The sequence below is a fragment of the Drosophila montana genome, unplaced genomic scaffold, assembly GCF_035044405.1.
Source record: "Drosophila montana isolate Dmon_TW-CO22-7 unplaced genomic scaffold, ASM3504440v1 contig_3200_1, whole genome shotgun sequence".
NCBI lineage: Eukaryota > Metazoa > Arthropoda > Insecta > Diptera > Drosophilidae > Drosophila > Drosophila montana.
Genome location: NW_026998080.1, coordinates 2,068,057 through 2,081,843, shown reverse-complemented (window position 1 = coordinate 2,081,843; position 13,787 = coordinate 2,068,057). Strand labels below are relative to the sequence as shown.

Genomic DNA, 13,787 nt, shown 5'->3' with positions numbered 1-13,787 from the left:
GATGGTAACAAATGTTTGTTGTAACTTCTTCCGAGGGATCTTCTTCTGGGCTTCGCACCCCTTTCTACGGTGCATTTGTCGCTGAGCAGTGTTCTGGGCACCTCCCTCGACTCATACCAGTATGGATTCACTCGCTTAAGCCAATAACTGTTGCCCAATTGCATACCGCTTAGCAGCTTGGCGACACACCCGGTACTCATTATTCTAGTTAATTTATGTCAATTTTTTTTTAAATTTATGTTTTTCCTTTCTAATTAATTTGTGGATAAACAATTTTGTAAAAAGATTTAAAAACCTCTTCAATTTTCTGATATTTTTATTTCAAATTCCTTTAAATCTATTACGTAAATTTGTCCTTTACCGTTCGAAAACAAAATCGAAATGAAATCCACATTTCCTGTTAGAGTCCGACTCGACTGAGCAGCGAACTTAAATTGCGCGCCTACTTAGTAAAAAAAAAAATAACACCAACAAATAACTGTGCCTGCCACTTCATCTCACGGCAGCTTTGTGAAAGAGCGTTAGAGAGTGAGCTGCTGAGAGATGTGAACACTTCCAATTGAAGTTGGGAATTGCGCTGGAAGTGAAGCCGCAATGAATGAAATATTCCATTGTGACCGACCGGCAGCTGGCGCAAAAGCACGCATGCGAGAGCCGTACGAAAAGCATGCGTGACGTCAGCTCTGAAAGCTCTCCAGCGGTGGGGTCAATACGTGGGTGCGCTTTTAACCTGTACGAAAAAGAAAAGAAAATCACAGGATACTGCGGCCCTTTGCTTTGTTCGTCAACGTTTTGGACTCAAAAAAGGGCTTTCCCCAATAATTATGGCACCAAGCGTGTATTCAAAATTTTAAATGTTTACCGATTTAAGAGACAAAAAACAAATACAAAAAACAACACAAATTTCAAGTAAAATTGCGAACCATAGCGAGAATTTTTTTGTTTTCCGTTAACATTTAGAAAAGCATGGTGCGACGTCGTGGAATGGTGGGTGGCCTGGCCAAACAGCTGTCCTACAGCGCCTATCAGCATATGATGGCGCCGCCGCCGTCGAGTCAGCATCTTAACATTGGCTGGCTGGGCAGCCCGGCCGTGCACTGGCCGCCGCAGGCGCCCAGGGCGCCCTCGCTGATGTCCGCCATGTGCAACAAAATGGTGGGCGCACTGCCGCGCATGCCTAGCCTGCCACAGCCGGAGCTGAGCAGCCGCAAGCTGAGTCGCCTGCGACGCAGCCTAATGCAGGCACCGCATACGCAAGTGCGGCCCGTTTATCCACAGCCGCCGTTGATGCAGAGGGCCAATATTCTGCCCATGTGGTGTCGCTCCGACGAGCAGATGTGGCAGGATCCGATCAAGCAACGCCACAGGCAGCCCACGAGCGATATTTCCATACAGCTCAAGCAGCAGTTGCAGCAGCTGAAGCGACAGCAGCAACTGCAACTGCAACGGCAGCAGCAGTATCAGCAGCAGCAGTATCAGCAGCTGCAGTATCAGCAGCATAAGCAGCAGCAGCATAAGCAGCAGCAGCATCAGCAGCCGAGCAGCGGATTCATGCCGTTCAACTTTGGCAAATGTGCGAGCAGTCTGATCAAGTTCCTGGACAGAGGCGGCTCCGCTTCGGAATCCTCTCTATATGCGGCCACACATTCCAATGCTGTGCCGGAAGCCGAGCCTGTGCCCACGATAAGCATTGTGAAGCGACCGTATTCAGTGGAGCGACATGTTCATGCGGCTGACTTTGACTATGTGAAGCTGGCCAAGCAAATGGTCACACCCAAGGACAAACAGTTGACCGGATGTGCCGTCGGGCGCACCCAGGTGCTGCCCATTCATGCCGAGCCCCACAGGCTGGCCAATCGTGGATCTAGCAAAGCGCTGGTGAGCTTCACAGCTGATAATAGCGCCAGCAGCACATCGTTAACTAACCATTCCGAGGCACAAGCAGGTCGCCAAGAAGAGCTCAAGGCAAAAAGTCAAAGTCTCCAAGGTGAAACCCCAGCGGAGATGCAGCTGAATATTCTGGCCGCCGACATAGACGCCAATTTGCTGCAGATTCAAAAACTTTTGAGAGCAAAGTTGCCACGCAAACGAAGCGGCAGCTCCAGAACACCGAAAGGTCTGGTAACGCTGCAGCGGCCAGCTTTGAAATTTCCACCACCAGCCGCCGGAAATGTAATGCAGCAAGGAAACGGCGCAAGGTTTGCCAGTCTGGAGAAAGGGTTGCCACAGCGAGTCCAACAGCAGCAGGGCAACTCGAAAATGTCTGCAAGTCTGGCAGCACTGCAGCAGCCAGAGTTGAATTCCAAGCTACCACAGCAAATGGAAGCGGGCTGTGATGAAGTGCAGCATGGAAACTCCACAAGTGTCGCCAGTCTGGCAGAAATGGAGCAGTCAGAGCTAAGCGACAATGTGGAGTTGCCTCAGCAAATGGAGGCGAGCGGCAATGTAACTCCCAATCTGGACAACGCCGGCGCCAAGCAGGAGTGCAAATTTACTGCCGCGCAACTGGAGCTGTTGCAACAGATTTTGCAGGAGACCGACCAACTGCAACAGGAGTTGGAACCGGAAGCGGCAATGAAAGCCAAGACATCAAAAAGTGGCGCCCATAAACGGCAAATAAATCTGAACGAACTGTTCAAGGACAACAATATGCACTGCGTCGAGTCGGATAATCCTTTGTGGAACTCGCTGATGCAGCTGGTGGCGCACATGTGCGACGACAAAAACCGAAACGAAGAACCGGAACGCTTGAGGGCTGGCGGCAGTTTGAAACCATCGCAAAAGGAATATTCCATCTATCTGATGGTTACCTCTGACGAGGAGGACGATGTTAGGGTGGACCACAAATCCAAAACGCCCCTCGCGAGCAGGAAGCGAAGGCAGACTAGGCTTAGAAGAAAGTCCGCCATTAAGGCGCTGGATATACCCGCTCCCTATGCCACACTGCATCAACGGAAGCAGCAGGATCAACGTCTCCCTTTGCGTAAAAAAAGACGCATCTCATTAAGACATCGGAACACTGAGGTCTGTTCCTGTTTATCGCTGCCCGCGCGACGTCCGCTGCACTGGCCCAATCCACGGCACATGAAGTGCCTGGCTCAGGGCAAGAAAAAGAGGAAGAAGCTGCCCCGACGGTTAATCTACAGGCGACAGGCCAACGACACATTGGACAGCAGCTATCCAAATCAATCATTCAATCTCAAAAAATTCCACAATCGCATGTCTAATCCGTTCCTGCCTCAGCCGCGTGTTTTAAGCAACTACACAGGGTTTTGGTGACCCGCAGCCCAAGTTCTAAATGCATTGATCGTTCATAATTGCAAAGCTTAGTTAAAGAGATAGCTTTATGCTTTAACTGTGCTCTGCACATATTTGCGATCCATGCATTATAGATATACACAAGGCGTATGGATATTTATTGTTAGTTGCTGAAAAAAAAAACTGTAGCAAATAAAGTTTGAGTTGAGCCAAGCCTACGATTTCTTTTCTTTCAATATTTTAATAAGTATCGAAAACAATGAGACCCGCCTTTTGATTGTCTGACGTACCACTAGATCCAAACGAACTATTCATCCTTCCAACCTAGCCACCTTGTATTTGATTTGATCAAATCTACTTTGTATTTTGTGTGTCTTGTCACTGTTTTTGTTAAATTCACAAATTTTTCGTGTTTACACTCAACATACCACAGATAATGTGAGCCAGATCTCAACGGAGGATAAATACGGAACTCCTAGTTGCCGTTGCAATGGCCCCGACAGCTCAGAGGCAATGCCAGTTTGGTGTCTTTCGAAGGAGTGCAGGGACGTCCAGATATGGAGGGCAAATAGATTGCCAGTGGCAGCAGCAAAGGGATCAGTACTCTAGTCAATACAGTGACTCGTACAGCGAGCCGTACCAGCAGCAGTACCCGTCCGAATATTTAAGGCCGCACCAGGCGTTGTACGAGGAGCAGAACGCGCATGGGTACCCGAGTCAGGAGGGCTACCGACAGAAATTCAAGCAACAGTACCAGGAGTCGTGTCGGATGGCATCCCGGTTGGCGTACCAGAAGCAGTACCACGCGTCTTACCCGCAGCAGTACCAGAGTCAGTTTCAAGAACAGTATCCGAAGCAGTACCGAGAACGGTTTATGGGGCAGTACCGGGGCCAGCACCAGAGATTGACTCAGTCCAGGTCGCATGCATTCGACAGGGATAGAAGGATGCAGCTTAGAAGCCAGATACATTTATGGCCTCCAACTCGTCAGTATGGTGGTGTGGGCCCCTCCAATTTTAGCTGTAACCCTGTCGGTTTCCCGACATGTGGCAATAAAATGGTGCCAGCAAATAATCATCCAGGTTGCTGTCGTACACAGCGTTGCAGATCTTGTGAGCGAAGCGAACCTCGCCGGGCTGGCAACGGAGCAACTTGCAGGCACCGTAGTGACTCCCGTTCACCGTCTTCTAATAGGTCACGATCTAAGCTACGGCGCGGTCAATCCGTTGCTTCAGTGTGCAACGAATCTTCATGCAGACACCATAATCCATGTCGTTCAAGTCAAAGGGATCCTGATTACGATAGAACACCACAACCACGCTCGGCACGTCCCTCAAATTCTCGCGATGCTTCATGCCAATATTCTGAAAGCCTGGAAAATACTCACATGCCGCCTGATTCATTGTCCAGACCTCGCTGTGGTTCTTATAGCGAAGCACAGCAAAAACCTAGATCGGCATTACGTGCTCCATTGCGATGCGAGCCTGATTGCTTTGGATCACCAGAACAAAAATGTTCGAAGCAACCACCAGCACAGCATCAATTTCCACCATCATCTTGCTGCGGTTCTTGCTTTTCGCAACAAGAAAAGCAACGATCGAGGCAGAACTCGCCCAAACCTATTCAGCCTCAACAAAAAGCTCGTGATGAGTCATGCTCGAGAAGGCGATACGAATCCTACGAAGCTCCTTCTGAACCGCGCAGGAAATCAAATATCGAGCATCGTAAACAATCCCGTAGCGATCCTTTCTGCGAACCTTGCTACGACCCTTACCAAGAGGACAAATCCGCAGGATGTTGGCAGCCTCGTAGTGAGCATCGCAGTGAGCATCGTCACGTGCCTAAAAATGAGGCTCCACCCAAGGCCTCAAAGCAGCCTCGACCTCGCTGCGAAGGTTGCTACGAGCCCAGACCGCAACCCGAGGTACCTCGCAGTAAATCCGAATGCAGTTGCGGCTGTAAGACGTGTCCAGTAACTGACTCAATGTACAGCTGTTGTTTGCCAGAAAAACCATCGGATTACGTGGAACACAAGCTGTTTACTCCCATGGCACATCGAAATCCCTTGGTGGTTAGATCTCAAGGATGCCTAAGCGAATGTCCCACCCAAGGTTTCGTTCAGAAGACAGAAAAGAGCAAAAAGCCCAGGCAGCAATCTAATTATGACACTCATGGCTTTCAACAGCAAACATGTCCAGCCAATCAGGGCAGACAGTCGCAGAAATATTATGGACAGTCGATGGGCAATTCGAGCGCAGACTATGCGGAGTTGCAAAATAGAAGTGGCAGATATGTCAAGAATCCCCTAACCGTTTCTAGCTGCAGTTGCAATGTGCAACCGAGTAGCATGTCACTAGGTCATACCAAACGTGTGAAGGAACGCAAGGCCACACCTTATTCTTCCTATCAAACCTTCGATGAGGCGCCGGTGCAAAGCCCTTGCCCATGTGATAAGCCTGCTCCACGGAAAGAAGTTGACCGCAGGCACACGTCTTTCTATTTGGATGATTCCAAGGAGATGCCCCACCGTTGTACGGGCAATGGCTTGCCTGCGCTCAATTGTCAAAACCCACGCATGAATTTTGTGCCTGCGATGTGGTTCAATGCAAGTAACTTGCCTGGGAAAACGCCAATAAATTTCTCTAATGAAGGATCCTACTCGGGAGTAAGACAACCCCTTATGGCTCTATCTATTTACAAATCCAAGTTAATGTTTCCTTCCGTTTTAGCTATCGCCTATGACCTCGTCCTCCATGCAGAAGTGTCGGCGCCAAGTGACTGCCAGATCCTCTGTAAGCATCTAGTTAAATTCATCCAACAATTTTTTTCGCAAGTGAAAATTGCTTTCCCGGCCAACGCCGGGTATTATCTGCTATCATTTCTTAAGTTACCCAATATGTTCCATCAAATCCCAGCATCGTGGTACTGCACATCAGGGTAACCTACAATTGGCCAAGCATCGGGGAAGCTTACCCAAGCGACGTCTATCCGGCTGTGGCGTAAGTTTAAGCTATATCTACCTTATATATTAAATATAATTGCTGCTGTTTCCCACCTTTTCAGACTTCCCATATCAACAAAAAATGCTTGTCTCTGCACATCAAGAACCGACGCTGCTGTCCGAGCAAACTATTCACGAGCTCAGGTTCAAATAAGGTAATTTTAAATATTCCAATCGTTCTCACCCACTCAGATAAACTGATCGCAGAAGCTACCACTTGTAACGATAAGTAATCTGCTGAAGACCCGACGCATGCCCAAGGCCAATCCCTGTGCACTTCGTTTCCCCATTAAAGTCCATAGGGTACCCGATTGCACGGGCGTTAAAATTAAGCAGCACAAGCAACGGTGTCGCGGCGGAAAGCTGTCACAGGCCGGCAAGAGCCCCCAAAGCGCAAGGAACGCAAATTCAAGGCCTAGAGAGAAACAGATGGGTGGCACTAGAGCCATGCCGGCCTCCAGTCCCAAGCCCAGCCGACTGCAGACGACAGTTAGGAACGACAGAGCGCAAGGTCAAAGCCAATCGCAAACGCCAGCACGATTAACGCAGGAGACGGGATATTCCCGTGAACAGCACTCGCAGGCCGCAATAAGGCCTAAGCCTCTAGCAGCACCACGACGCGATCTGCCACAAAGGTATCAGATGCAGGCTCCAGACCAACCTGTTTCCAGACCTATTCAAGTCACAGAGAACATACCAGCATCTGGAGGCACAAGAGCATCGCGCCAACCAGCTAGGAATGCACCACCTCCCGCGGGAGGGACACAGCCGATGATAAGGCTGGAATCCACCGGAGTACCGGTAGAAAGGCGCGAGATAGCTCCAATCAAAAATCAAAATCAAAGTCGCGCGCCAGAACGGACGGAGGAACGGGCGCGGGAGCAGGTCCAAGAACGGGTGCAGGTTCGGGCACAGGAGCGGAAGCAGGAAGAGGCGCAGCATAAAGCTGAGGAACGGATCCAGGATCGGGCACAGGAACGTGAAGCACCACGCAGTGAAGAAAACACACTACAGCGAGCGCGAAGGAAGAGCAGCGAGAAGCAAATTACAACCCAGCGGCCTCAGTACCTGAGGGATGGCCAAGTGCAGCAGCTGCCAGAGCCTGTGATCCACTCGCACAGCAGGGATGGCTGTATGGGCACAAATATACATCATTTCTATCGTGGCAGCTTTTTGGCCGTGCGCTCAACCCAAGTAACCGATGAAGGGCCAAGCGACGTACCCGCCGGGTCTAGGAGACGGGGGTCACTTTTAACAGTCGCCACGAATATAATGAGACCCCGGATAATGAATAAATCAGCGGCGAAATGTTCGGCTTTTGTGGTGCCCAACAAATGGCAGTGTATGCAACAATTGAACGGCTTAGTGGGTGGCAGTGCCATTGTGGAATTGCAAAAGGTCAAAGGATTACACATAAGCAGCAAGAGCGGCTGGTCCTGGCGCAAAGTGTTGCCCAGTTGGCTGGTCAATGGCAAGGCAAAGGCAACTAGTGCATAGCCAGCGCTGTCAGAAGGTGAAAAAAAAAAACAACAAATACTCGATGCGTTCCGAAAATTTTCAAATATGACACGATTTGGATTCAAACAAATTCTAAGCCACTACAAAAACTCGAATGATGCTAGCCTAGCGGACGACAAGTCCAGAAGCCAGAAGTCTGATGCCCAATCAGGCCACACGCAGGATGACAGCAGTTGCGACAACATCGAACCAAAGGCCGCTAAGGTAAGAACACTTCCGACTCAGCCGCCGGGCGAAACGGTCAACTCCAACGCCAAGATACGCGATCTGAAGCCCACCGTCAGGACACAATTTGTGCTGGGCAGGACAATGAGGAACAACGATTATAGTCCGGCAGCCATGCGTAGAGGCAGCTACATGCGCAGGGACCAGTCCAGGCCGAGCTTGCCAGCCACAAGGAACAGATCCAGGAAGCCAAAGCCCATGCGTCATCTGGGCGGCGGTGTCAGACTGTGTCCGGTTTGCGGACAGCGGACAACTGACGCTAGCATGTCCGCTGATGGACAGACTTGTATTTGTGACCTATGCAATGCCAAGATCCATACGGCTCTGGAAAACTACAATGGACAATCTGGCAATTGCCAGAGTAATTACTCAGCGGGCGCGATGGACTGGCGACAGAGCGCGCAGTCGGGAAACCAAGTTCAGGGTCAGGGTCAGGGTCAGGGTCAGGGCCAGGCTGGTAATCCGAGCGAGCCGCCACCCTTCAGCATTGTTGTGCTGCAGGATTGCGAAAATAGTGCACTGATTGATCAGCTGACGACTGCCTTAGCGCGAACCTGTATACAACAATCCAGCATCAGCAACGATTACGGCAACGAATACAAAAATACTTATTCGAGCGGCTACACGGATCGGTTTGTATCGTTCTACAAGACAAAACATCTTCGGAATGCCGAAGCTTAAGTGACCTTATAACCGATATATTTTTAAGCTCTACCCACAAAACTAAATTAGCTATATGGTATGTTGGTGCTATGTTAAAAGGAAGTCTAGGTGCTTAGTCCGTCCAGATCCAAGAGCAGATTTACGGTATAGTTAAAAGGAAGTCTCGCAGCTCAGTCCGTCTAGACCCAAGGGCAGCTTTACGGTCTAATACTTCCATGTTAAAAGGATGTCTATAGCAGCTCAGTCCTTCAGACCTAAGTGCAGGTTTACGGTAAAAAATGAAGTCAATATTAGCTCAGTCCGTCTAGACCCAAGGGCAGCTTTACGGCATAGTACTTCCAGTTGAAAGGAAGTCTATATCAGCTCAGTCTATCGTTTTGCTCAATAGCTACAACTACATTGTAGGGTCGGGATTATATCTTCCAATATCTTCTAAGACTTGCCCTTTTTTCAGCAGAGGCCCACCGGGTCCATTGCCAGCCTATGACTATGCACAACCCGTCTATAATCAAAATCCCCCACCACCGCCTACGGGCCAGGTTTTTTATGACGATACGCAAAACCGCGTTTATGACACTCCATTGGGCCAAAGTAATTGTGAGTTAACCTTACCGCGAATCCTTAGCTCCATTCCAATAATCGAATATCCCTGTATTAGATGCAAGCCAAAGAAACAGTGAGTTTCCTGACAATGAGCCTTATATCGATAATTATTCTGAGAATAATCGTGAGTTAAGCCTTTCCAAGTATGCATAGCCCTCAATTAATCCAGTATTCCAGTATCAGCTGAAGATCCAAGAAACAATGATTGGGTTCCCGATCCAGGTTACAGCAATATTCGTCCAGCGCAACGCAGCCCGCGTAAGTTGCACTCAATGATTTTGCAAATTTGTTAAGCACATGCATAATTCATTACAGCATTAGGTGAAAATTCATGTGCTTATAACCCTAGTTGCTCAGGCGTACGTCGAAAGACCTGCTCGGTCAATATGGATGACAACAGCTACGCTGCCGCGCCGGATCGAGACGATGTGAGTGGCTTTTCTGGAGTGTGTACCTGCAATTGCGAATTCTGCAGAAACAATTCCGAAAATAGCGGAAAGCTTGTTTCGCTCATCGCACAGGCCCTGGAGATGTTCCTGAGCAATAATGTTAGGGATCCGGCAGCCAACAAGGAGAGAAAGTCAAAGCAAGATGGCAAGGACCGCAAGACACTCCATTCCCGAAGTGCATCTAGCACCGGCGAATCTGTTAAATCCTTAAACACAAGAGGGTCAGCTCAGCAGGATAAGAAGAAGGATAAGAAAAAGGAAAAGTCTAAGGAGAAATCGAAGACTAATGGCAAGGAGAAAGCCAAAGGGCAACCAAAGGATAAAAACAAAAACAAGCACACCCCACGTCAATCTAATAACTCGAACTTCTATCTGCCCGATTCAGAGCAGCCCACATGCAAGTGCAAACAGACCTGTAACACAAACTGTCGCAATGGCTGCGCCAAATCAACTGGCCGCAACGGCGGTCCCGGAGGCTACAGCGGAGGCTGTACGGGTTCCTGTAGCCAAGGATATGAGCGCATAGGCAAATGTACGACCTGCTGTACGAGCTCACGCGCGGCGGAGCACAAGGCCACTTGCGCCGCAGGCTGTCAAGCTAACTGCAGTGGCTCGATGACGAGCAATAATAGTGCACCTAGTCGTTCCAGCCAGCGGCAGTCAGGGAACAGCGCCAGATCGAGCGGACGCAGCAGAGGACCTTCAATCAACCAGCAGTCAGGCGGCTCTGGAGGAGCGGCTGTTCACGCCGAGTCGGCGGCGGGCAATGGCAGTCAGAGTGGCCGCTTGAAGCAATCAACGGGTGGCCATGACAGACCAAGTGTACGCTCCAAGTCGCCAGCTTGCAACGCAGCAAAAGGTTGCCGCTGTTGCGTCAAGCAACAGGATCGCTTTGGCGCCGGTGATGCCACAAATCGGATGCACTGCGGCTGCTGTGCCGGCTTTGCAGGGCGACGCATGAACAGCCAGGCGGCCAGACCCACGGGCAACTGTATTCATGGTCTACAGCCAGTGGCCCACTATCGACCCGGCATGCTGCAGTTCCCCATCAACTATACGCTCCGGCGCAACGGCGAATGCGTACGCCGTAGTCTGGTGCGCACAGCGGCGGGGGCCACACTCCACGAGCGGCCACACAGTGAGGAGCACATATCGAATGCCCTGCATGATCAAGGGAGCTCCAAGCAATGCAGTCGATGTCGTTCCAATCTACAGTTTTGGCACTGAGTGCACAAATTACGCATTGTGTAGATCGTATATAGTACTAATCCATCTATATCGAACACATAATGCATAATTTTGTTCGGCCGCGTGGTGGTTTAGTTTTCAAAACAAAATTTCCGTCGACTTTCAATTAAACTACAGATCAATATATAATAAAACCGGTAAAATCCAAGCTCGATTGTTTCATTGATTTCCCGTTTCAAATTGTATCTCGTGCTGGTAAAAATGTTCTTATCTAAGGATCCATTCTCTAGGATTATTTATACCCACTTCTTTAATTTTGAGATTTCCAAATAAATTAGAATTTTGTTTTATGATTTGTTTACAAAATTAGACGGTTATAGCCCGGCTTTGCGCGGTCCTAGATAATTTCATCAAATTTTAGGGAACTTTGCAGCTGGAAAATCCCTATTAAATATATATTCAACCAGTTCTAATTAATTAAGCGAAAACATTTATTTATTTATTATTAATATATATATTATTTTTATTTATTAATCAACAAGTTTTGAATATATAAAAATATAACAGTTAAAAGCTAAAAACCTAATTAGTATACAAAAGTAGTAACAAGTGAGAACTTAAATGGATATTTAGCGATTTTGGATTAGTTGGAAGAGTTATTATAATAAGATAAAATCTTAATGTGTACGAACTAACAGTCTAGGAGATCAGTGCGATACAGACAGATGGACAAACGAAACTAAACCGAAAATAAACGATCCGTTTAGTCCGTTAATCAAGGATCTGGTGTATATATGTTTTGTGGGGCCAAAGACTTCTTCCACTGCCTCGCAGACCAGACCATCTGTCCTCCCGTCCATCCATCTGCATTTGGTATGTTGTTTTGCTAGAGATTGGAATTAGGAATTTTTGACATATGTATTTTTCAAAAGGTAACAGCTAAAGGATTTTTGCATTTGCAGCTTCCGCTTCCGTTTCCGTTGGCCCAGATTAACTTCTTAGCGGCGCAAATCAAACGGGCCACAGCTACGGGACAAACAATTAACGCCACAGGCGTTTCCTTATTCCGTATACCTCATTCCATTTGGAATTCGACCAGGCGCAAAGTCACTAATCACCAACAATATTTTGGAAGCGAGTCCCAGACAAAGGGCGAAGGTGCAGGAACCTGTACCTGAGCCGAGGCCCAACGGGCCAGTCGGACGTGAGCGCACAATGGGCGCGTCGAGCTGCTTCCTGCGCGGCATTTCACACTGCGGGACGAGCATCTAATTGCCTCCTGGCCACATGTCCTGCTGCGCGGCCAGCAGCTAGCAGCTAGCGGAAAATGTTAATTGCAGCTACACAACGCACTTTTCCACACTCGTCGGCAGCAGGACATCCTTTTCCTTGTTTTTGTTGTTTGCCAACATTTGTTTTTACAATCAGCTCTCTCTCTCTCTCTCTCTCTCTCACACGAACACACTCTTTGGCTTCTCTGTTTGTGTACAAAGTACGCGCCTCCGCAGCGTTTCCGCTCATCATTCGTAAAATTTGTCGGGCCACGCAGCAACAGATGATATGAATGCCCCTTGGACCCGTCCTGTCCTGTCCTGCCCTGTCCTGGGCCTGGGCCCATGTTCTGTAAGTAATACAGGATGCGTTTGTGCAGGAAGTGCAATTGTTCAATGTTTGCCTCGAATTTGAGCAAATGTTTGCGAAACGTGCTCGTGAGCATAAAAAATGAATGTAAATCGATTTATTTAACTGGGTTCTTTTTCAGGTGGAAAAATATAAAACGAGTTTGTCTATTGGAATACCATATACATTAAACTGAGGGCGATCGCATATTTCACGAATATAGGTAAGCAATAGAAGCAATATGTAAGATCGTAGATGCAGTCATCTGAATAAAGAGGCTCAGTGCTCGAGCCTTAAGCTGGTGGATCCAGGGATCTCTGTTGGACGATATTTACTTATTTTATATATATATATCAATATATATAAATATGATATCAAGACAAAGTCGAAATGTAAGAGAATATCTAATAGTTAAAGGGTATTTAATAATAATTGCTTTAAAATATATTCAATAAAAAGGATTAGCTAAAATTAAAGGATAGGAATAGGAAATTACTGACCCGATTGAGGGAGACTTTTCAGAATGTCCAGCAAGCTATGCTACGTATTTAACTGTATTAGATCACATATAACATGTTATATGGGGACAATTAATATGGGGGCAATTAAGACAATATCTCCGGCTAGTGGCTATACACCAGTTAGAAGATGGATCTGAGTTATCAGGAATATGGAACTGCTGAAGATCACGTATATCACGAATATAGACAATCGACAAAAAGAATATCAAAGGATCTCAGTTTGAAGGATCTATTTAACTACATAAGATCTACACAGTGACCGATCGAATTGGATCGAGCATCCTCAAAACAGACTCTATTAAGGTTCGAACTACTTATGTTCGCGTATAGCAAAGGTAAAAACGATATTAAAGGATCTCAGAAAGATATATTTAACTATATTACGATCAAAAGGACTCGGCTTGAAGATATATTTAACTACATAAGATCACATATAACACGAATTTAGACAATTTATAAAAATAAATATATCACTTAATATAACTTAATCGTAGTTGAAGTAGCCTGACCTGTTTGGTTCAAAGTTCGCACCTCACCTGCTTGCATTGAAGATCACACCTCAGTTATCTGTTTTCACCTGACAGGCTCTTCCGCAAAACTTCAGCTGGCAGAATTTCGTAATACGATAAGCTTTAACAGCTCAGTTGATGCCATGTATACCCATTTATATTTACATGGGCGACAATTGCCAAACAATGGATGCTCAGCTCTACGCCGAGATCTTCTCTTTTTACAGCAATT

The 13,787-nt window shown here is 47.6% G+C and overlaps 3 protein-coding genes across 6 annotated transcripts; all 3 read left to right on the top strand.

The window, feature by feature from the left end:
* Nucleotides 1–539: 539 nt before the first annotated feature.
* LOC135432467 (uncharacterized) lies at nucleotides 540–3,471 on the top strand. Of its 2 annotated transcripts, XM_064688188.1 has the most exons (2): nucleotides 540–1,878; nucleotides 1,946–2,159. In XM_064688188.1, the coding sequence occupies exons 1-2, from the start codon at nucleotides 967–969 to the stop codon at nucleotides 2,012–2,014; spliced, it is 981 nt and encodes a 326-aa protein (XP_064544258.1). In that variant the 5' UTR covers nucleotides 540–966; the 3' UTR covers nucleotides 2,015–2,159. The 2 variants fall into 2 exon arrangements, with proteins under 2 accessions (XP_064544258.1, XP_064544257.1); XM_064688187.1 differs by having other exon boundaries at nucleotides 730–3,471.
* A 136-nt stretch (nucleotides 3,472–3,607) lies between these two features.
* Nucleotides 3,608–7,853, top strand: LOC135431628 (serine/arginine repetitive matrix protein 1). The gene is made up of 5 exons (XM_064686850.1): nucleotides 3,608–5,923; nucleotides 5,988–6,050; nucleotides 6,174–6,257; nucleotides 6,322–6,414; nucleotides 6,467–7,853. The coding sequence occupies exons 1-5, from the start codon at nucleotides 3,749–3,751 to the stop codon at nucleotides 7,754–7,756; spliced, it is 3,705 nt and encodes a 1,234-aa protein (XP_064542920.1). The 5' UTR covers nucleotides 3,608–3,748; the 3' UTR covers nucleotides 7,757–7,853.
* Nucleotides 7,681–11,113, top strand: LOC135431629 (uncharacterized). 3 transcript variants are annotated; one of them, XM_064686853.1, is made up of 5 exons: nucleotides 7,681–8,634; nucleotides 9,120–9,262; nucleotides 9,324–9,392; nucleotides 9,446–9,526; nucleotides 9,590–11,113. In XM_064686853.1, the coding sequence occupies exons 1-5, from the start codon at nucleotides 7,823–7,825 to the stop codon at nucleotides 10,942–10,944; spliced, it is 2,460 nt and encodes an 819-aa protein (XP_064542923.1). In that variant the 5' UTR covers nucleotides 7,681–7,822; the 3' UTR covers nucleotides 10,945–11,113. The 3 variants fall into 3 exon arrangements, with proteins under 3 accessions (XP_064542923.1, XP_064542921.1, XP_064542922.1); XM_064686851.1 differs by having other exon boundaries at nucleotides 7,682–8,634; nucleotides 9,584–11,113; XM_064686852.1 differs by having other exon boundaries at nucleotides 7,683–8,634; nucleotides 9,123–9,262; nucleotides 9,584–11,113.
* Nucleotides 11,114–13,787: the final 2,674 nt, after the last annotated feature.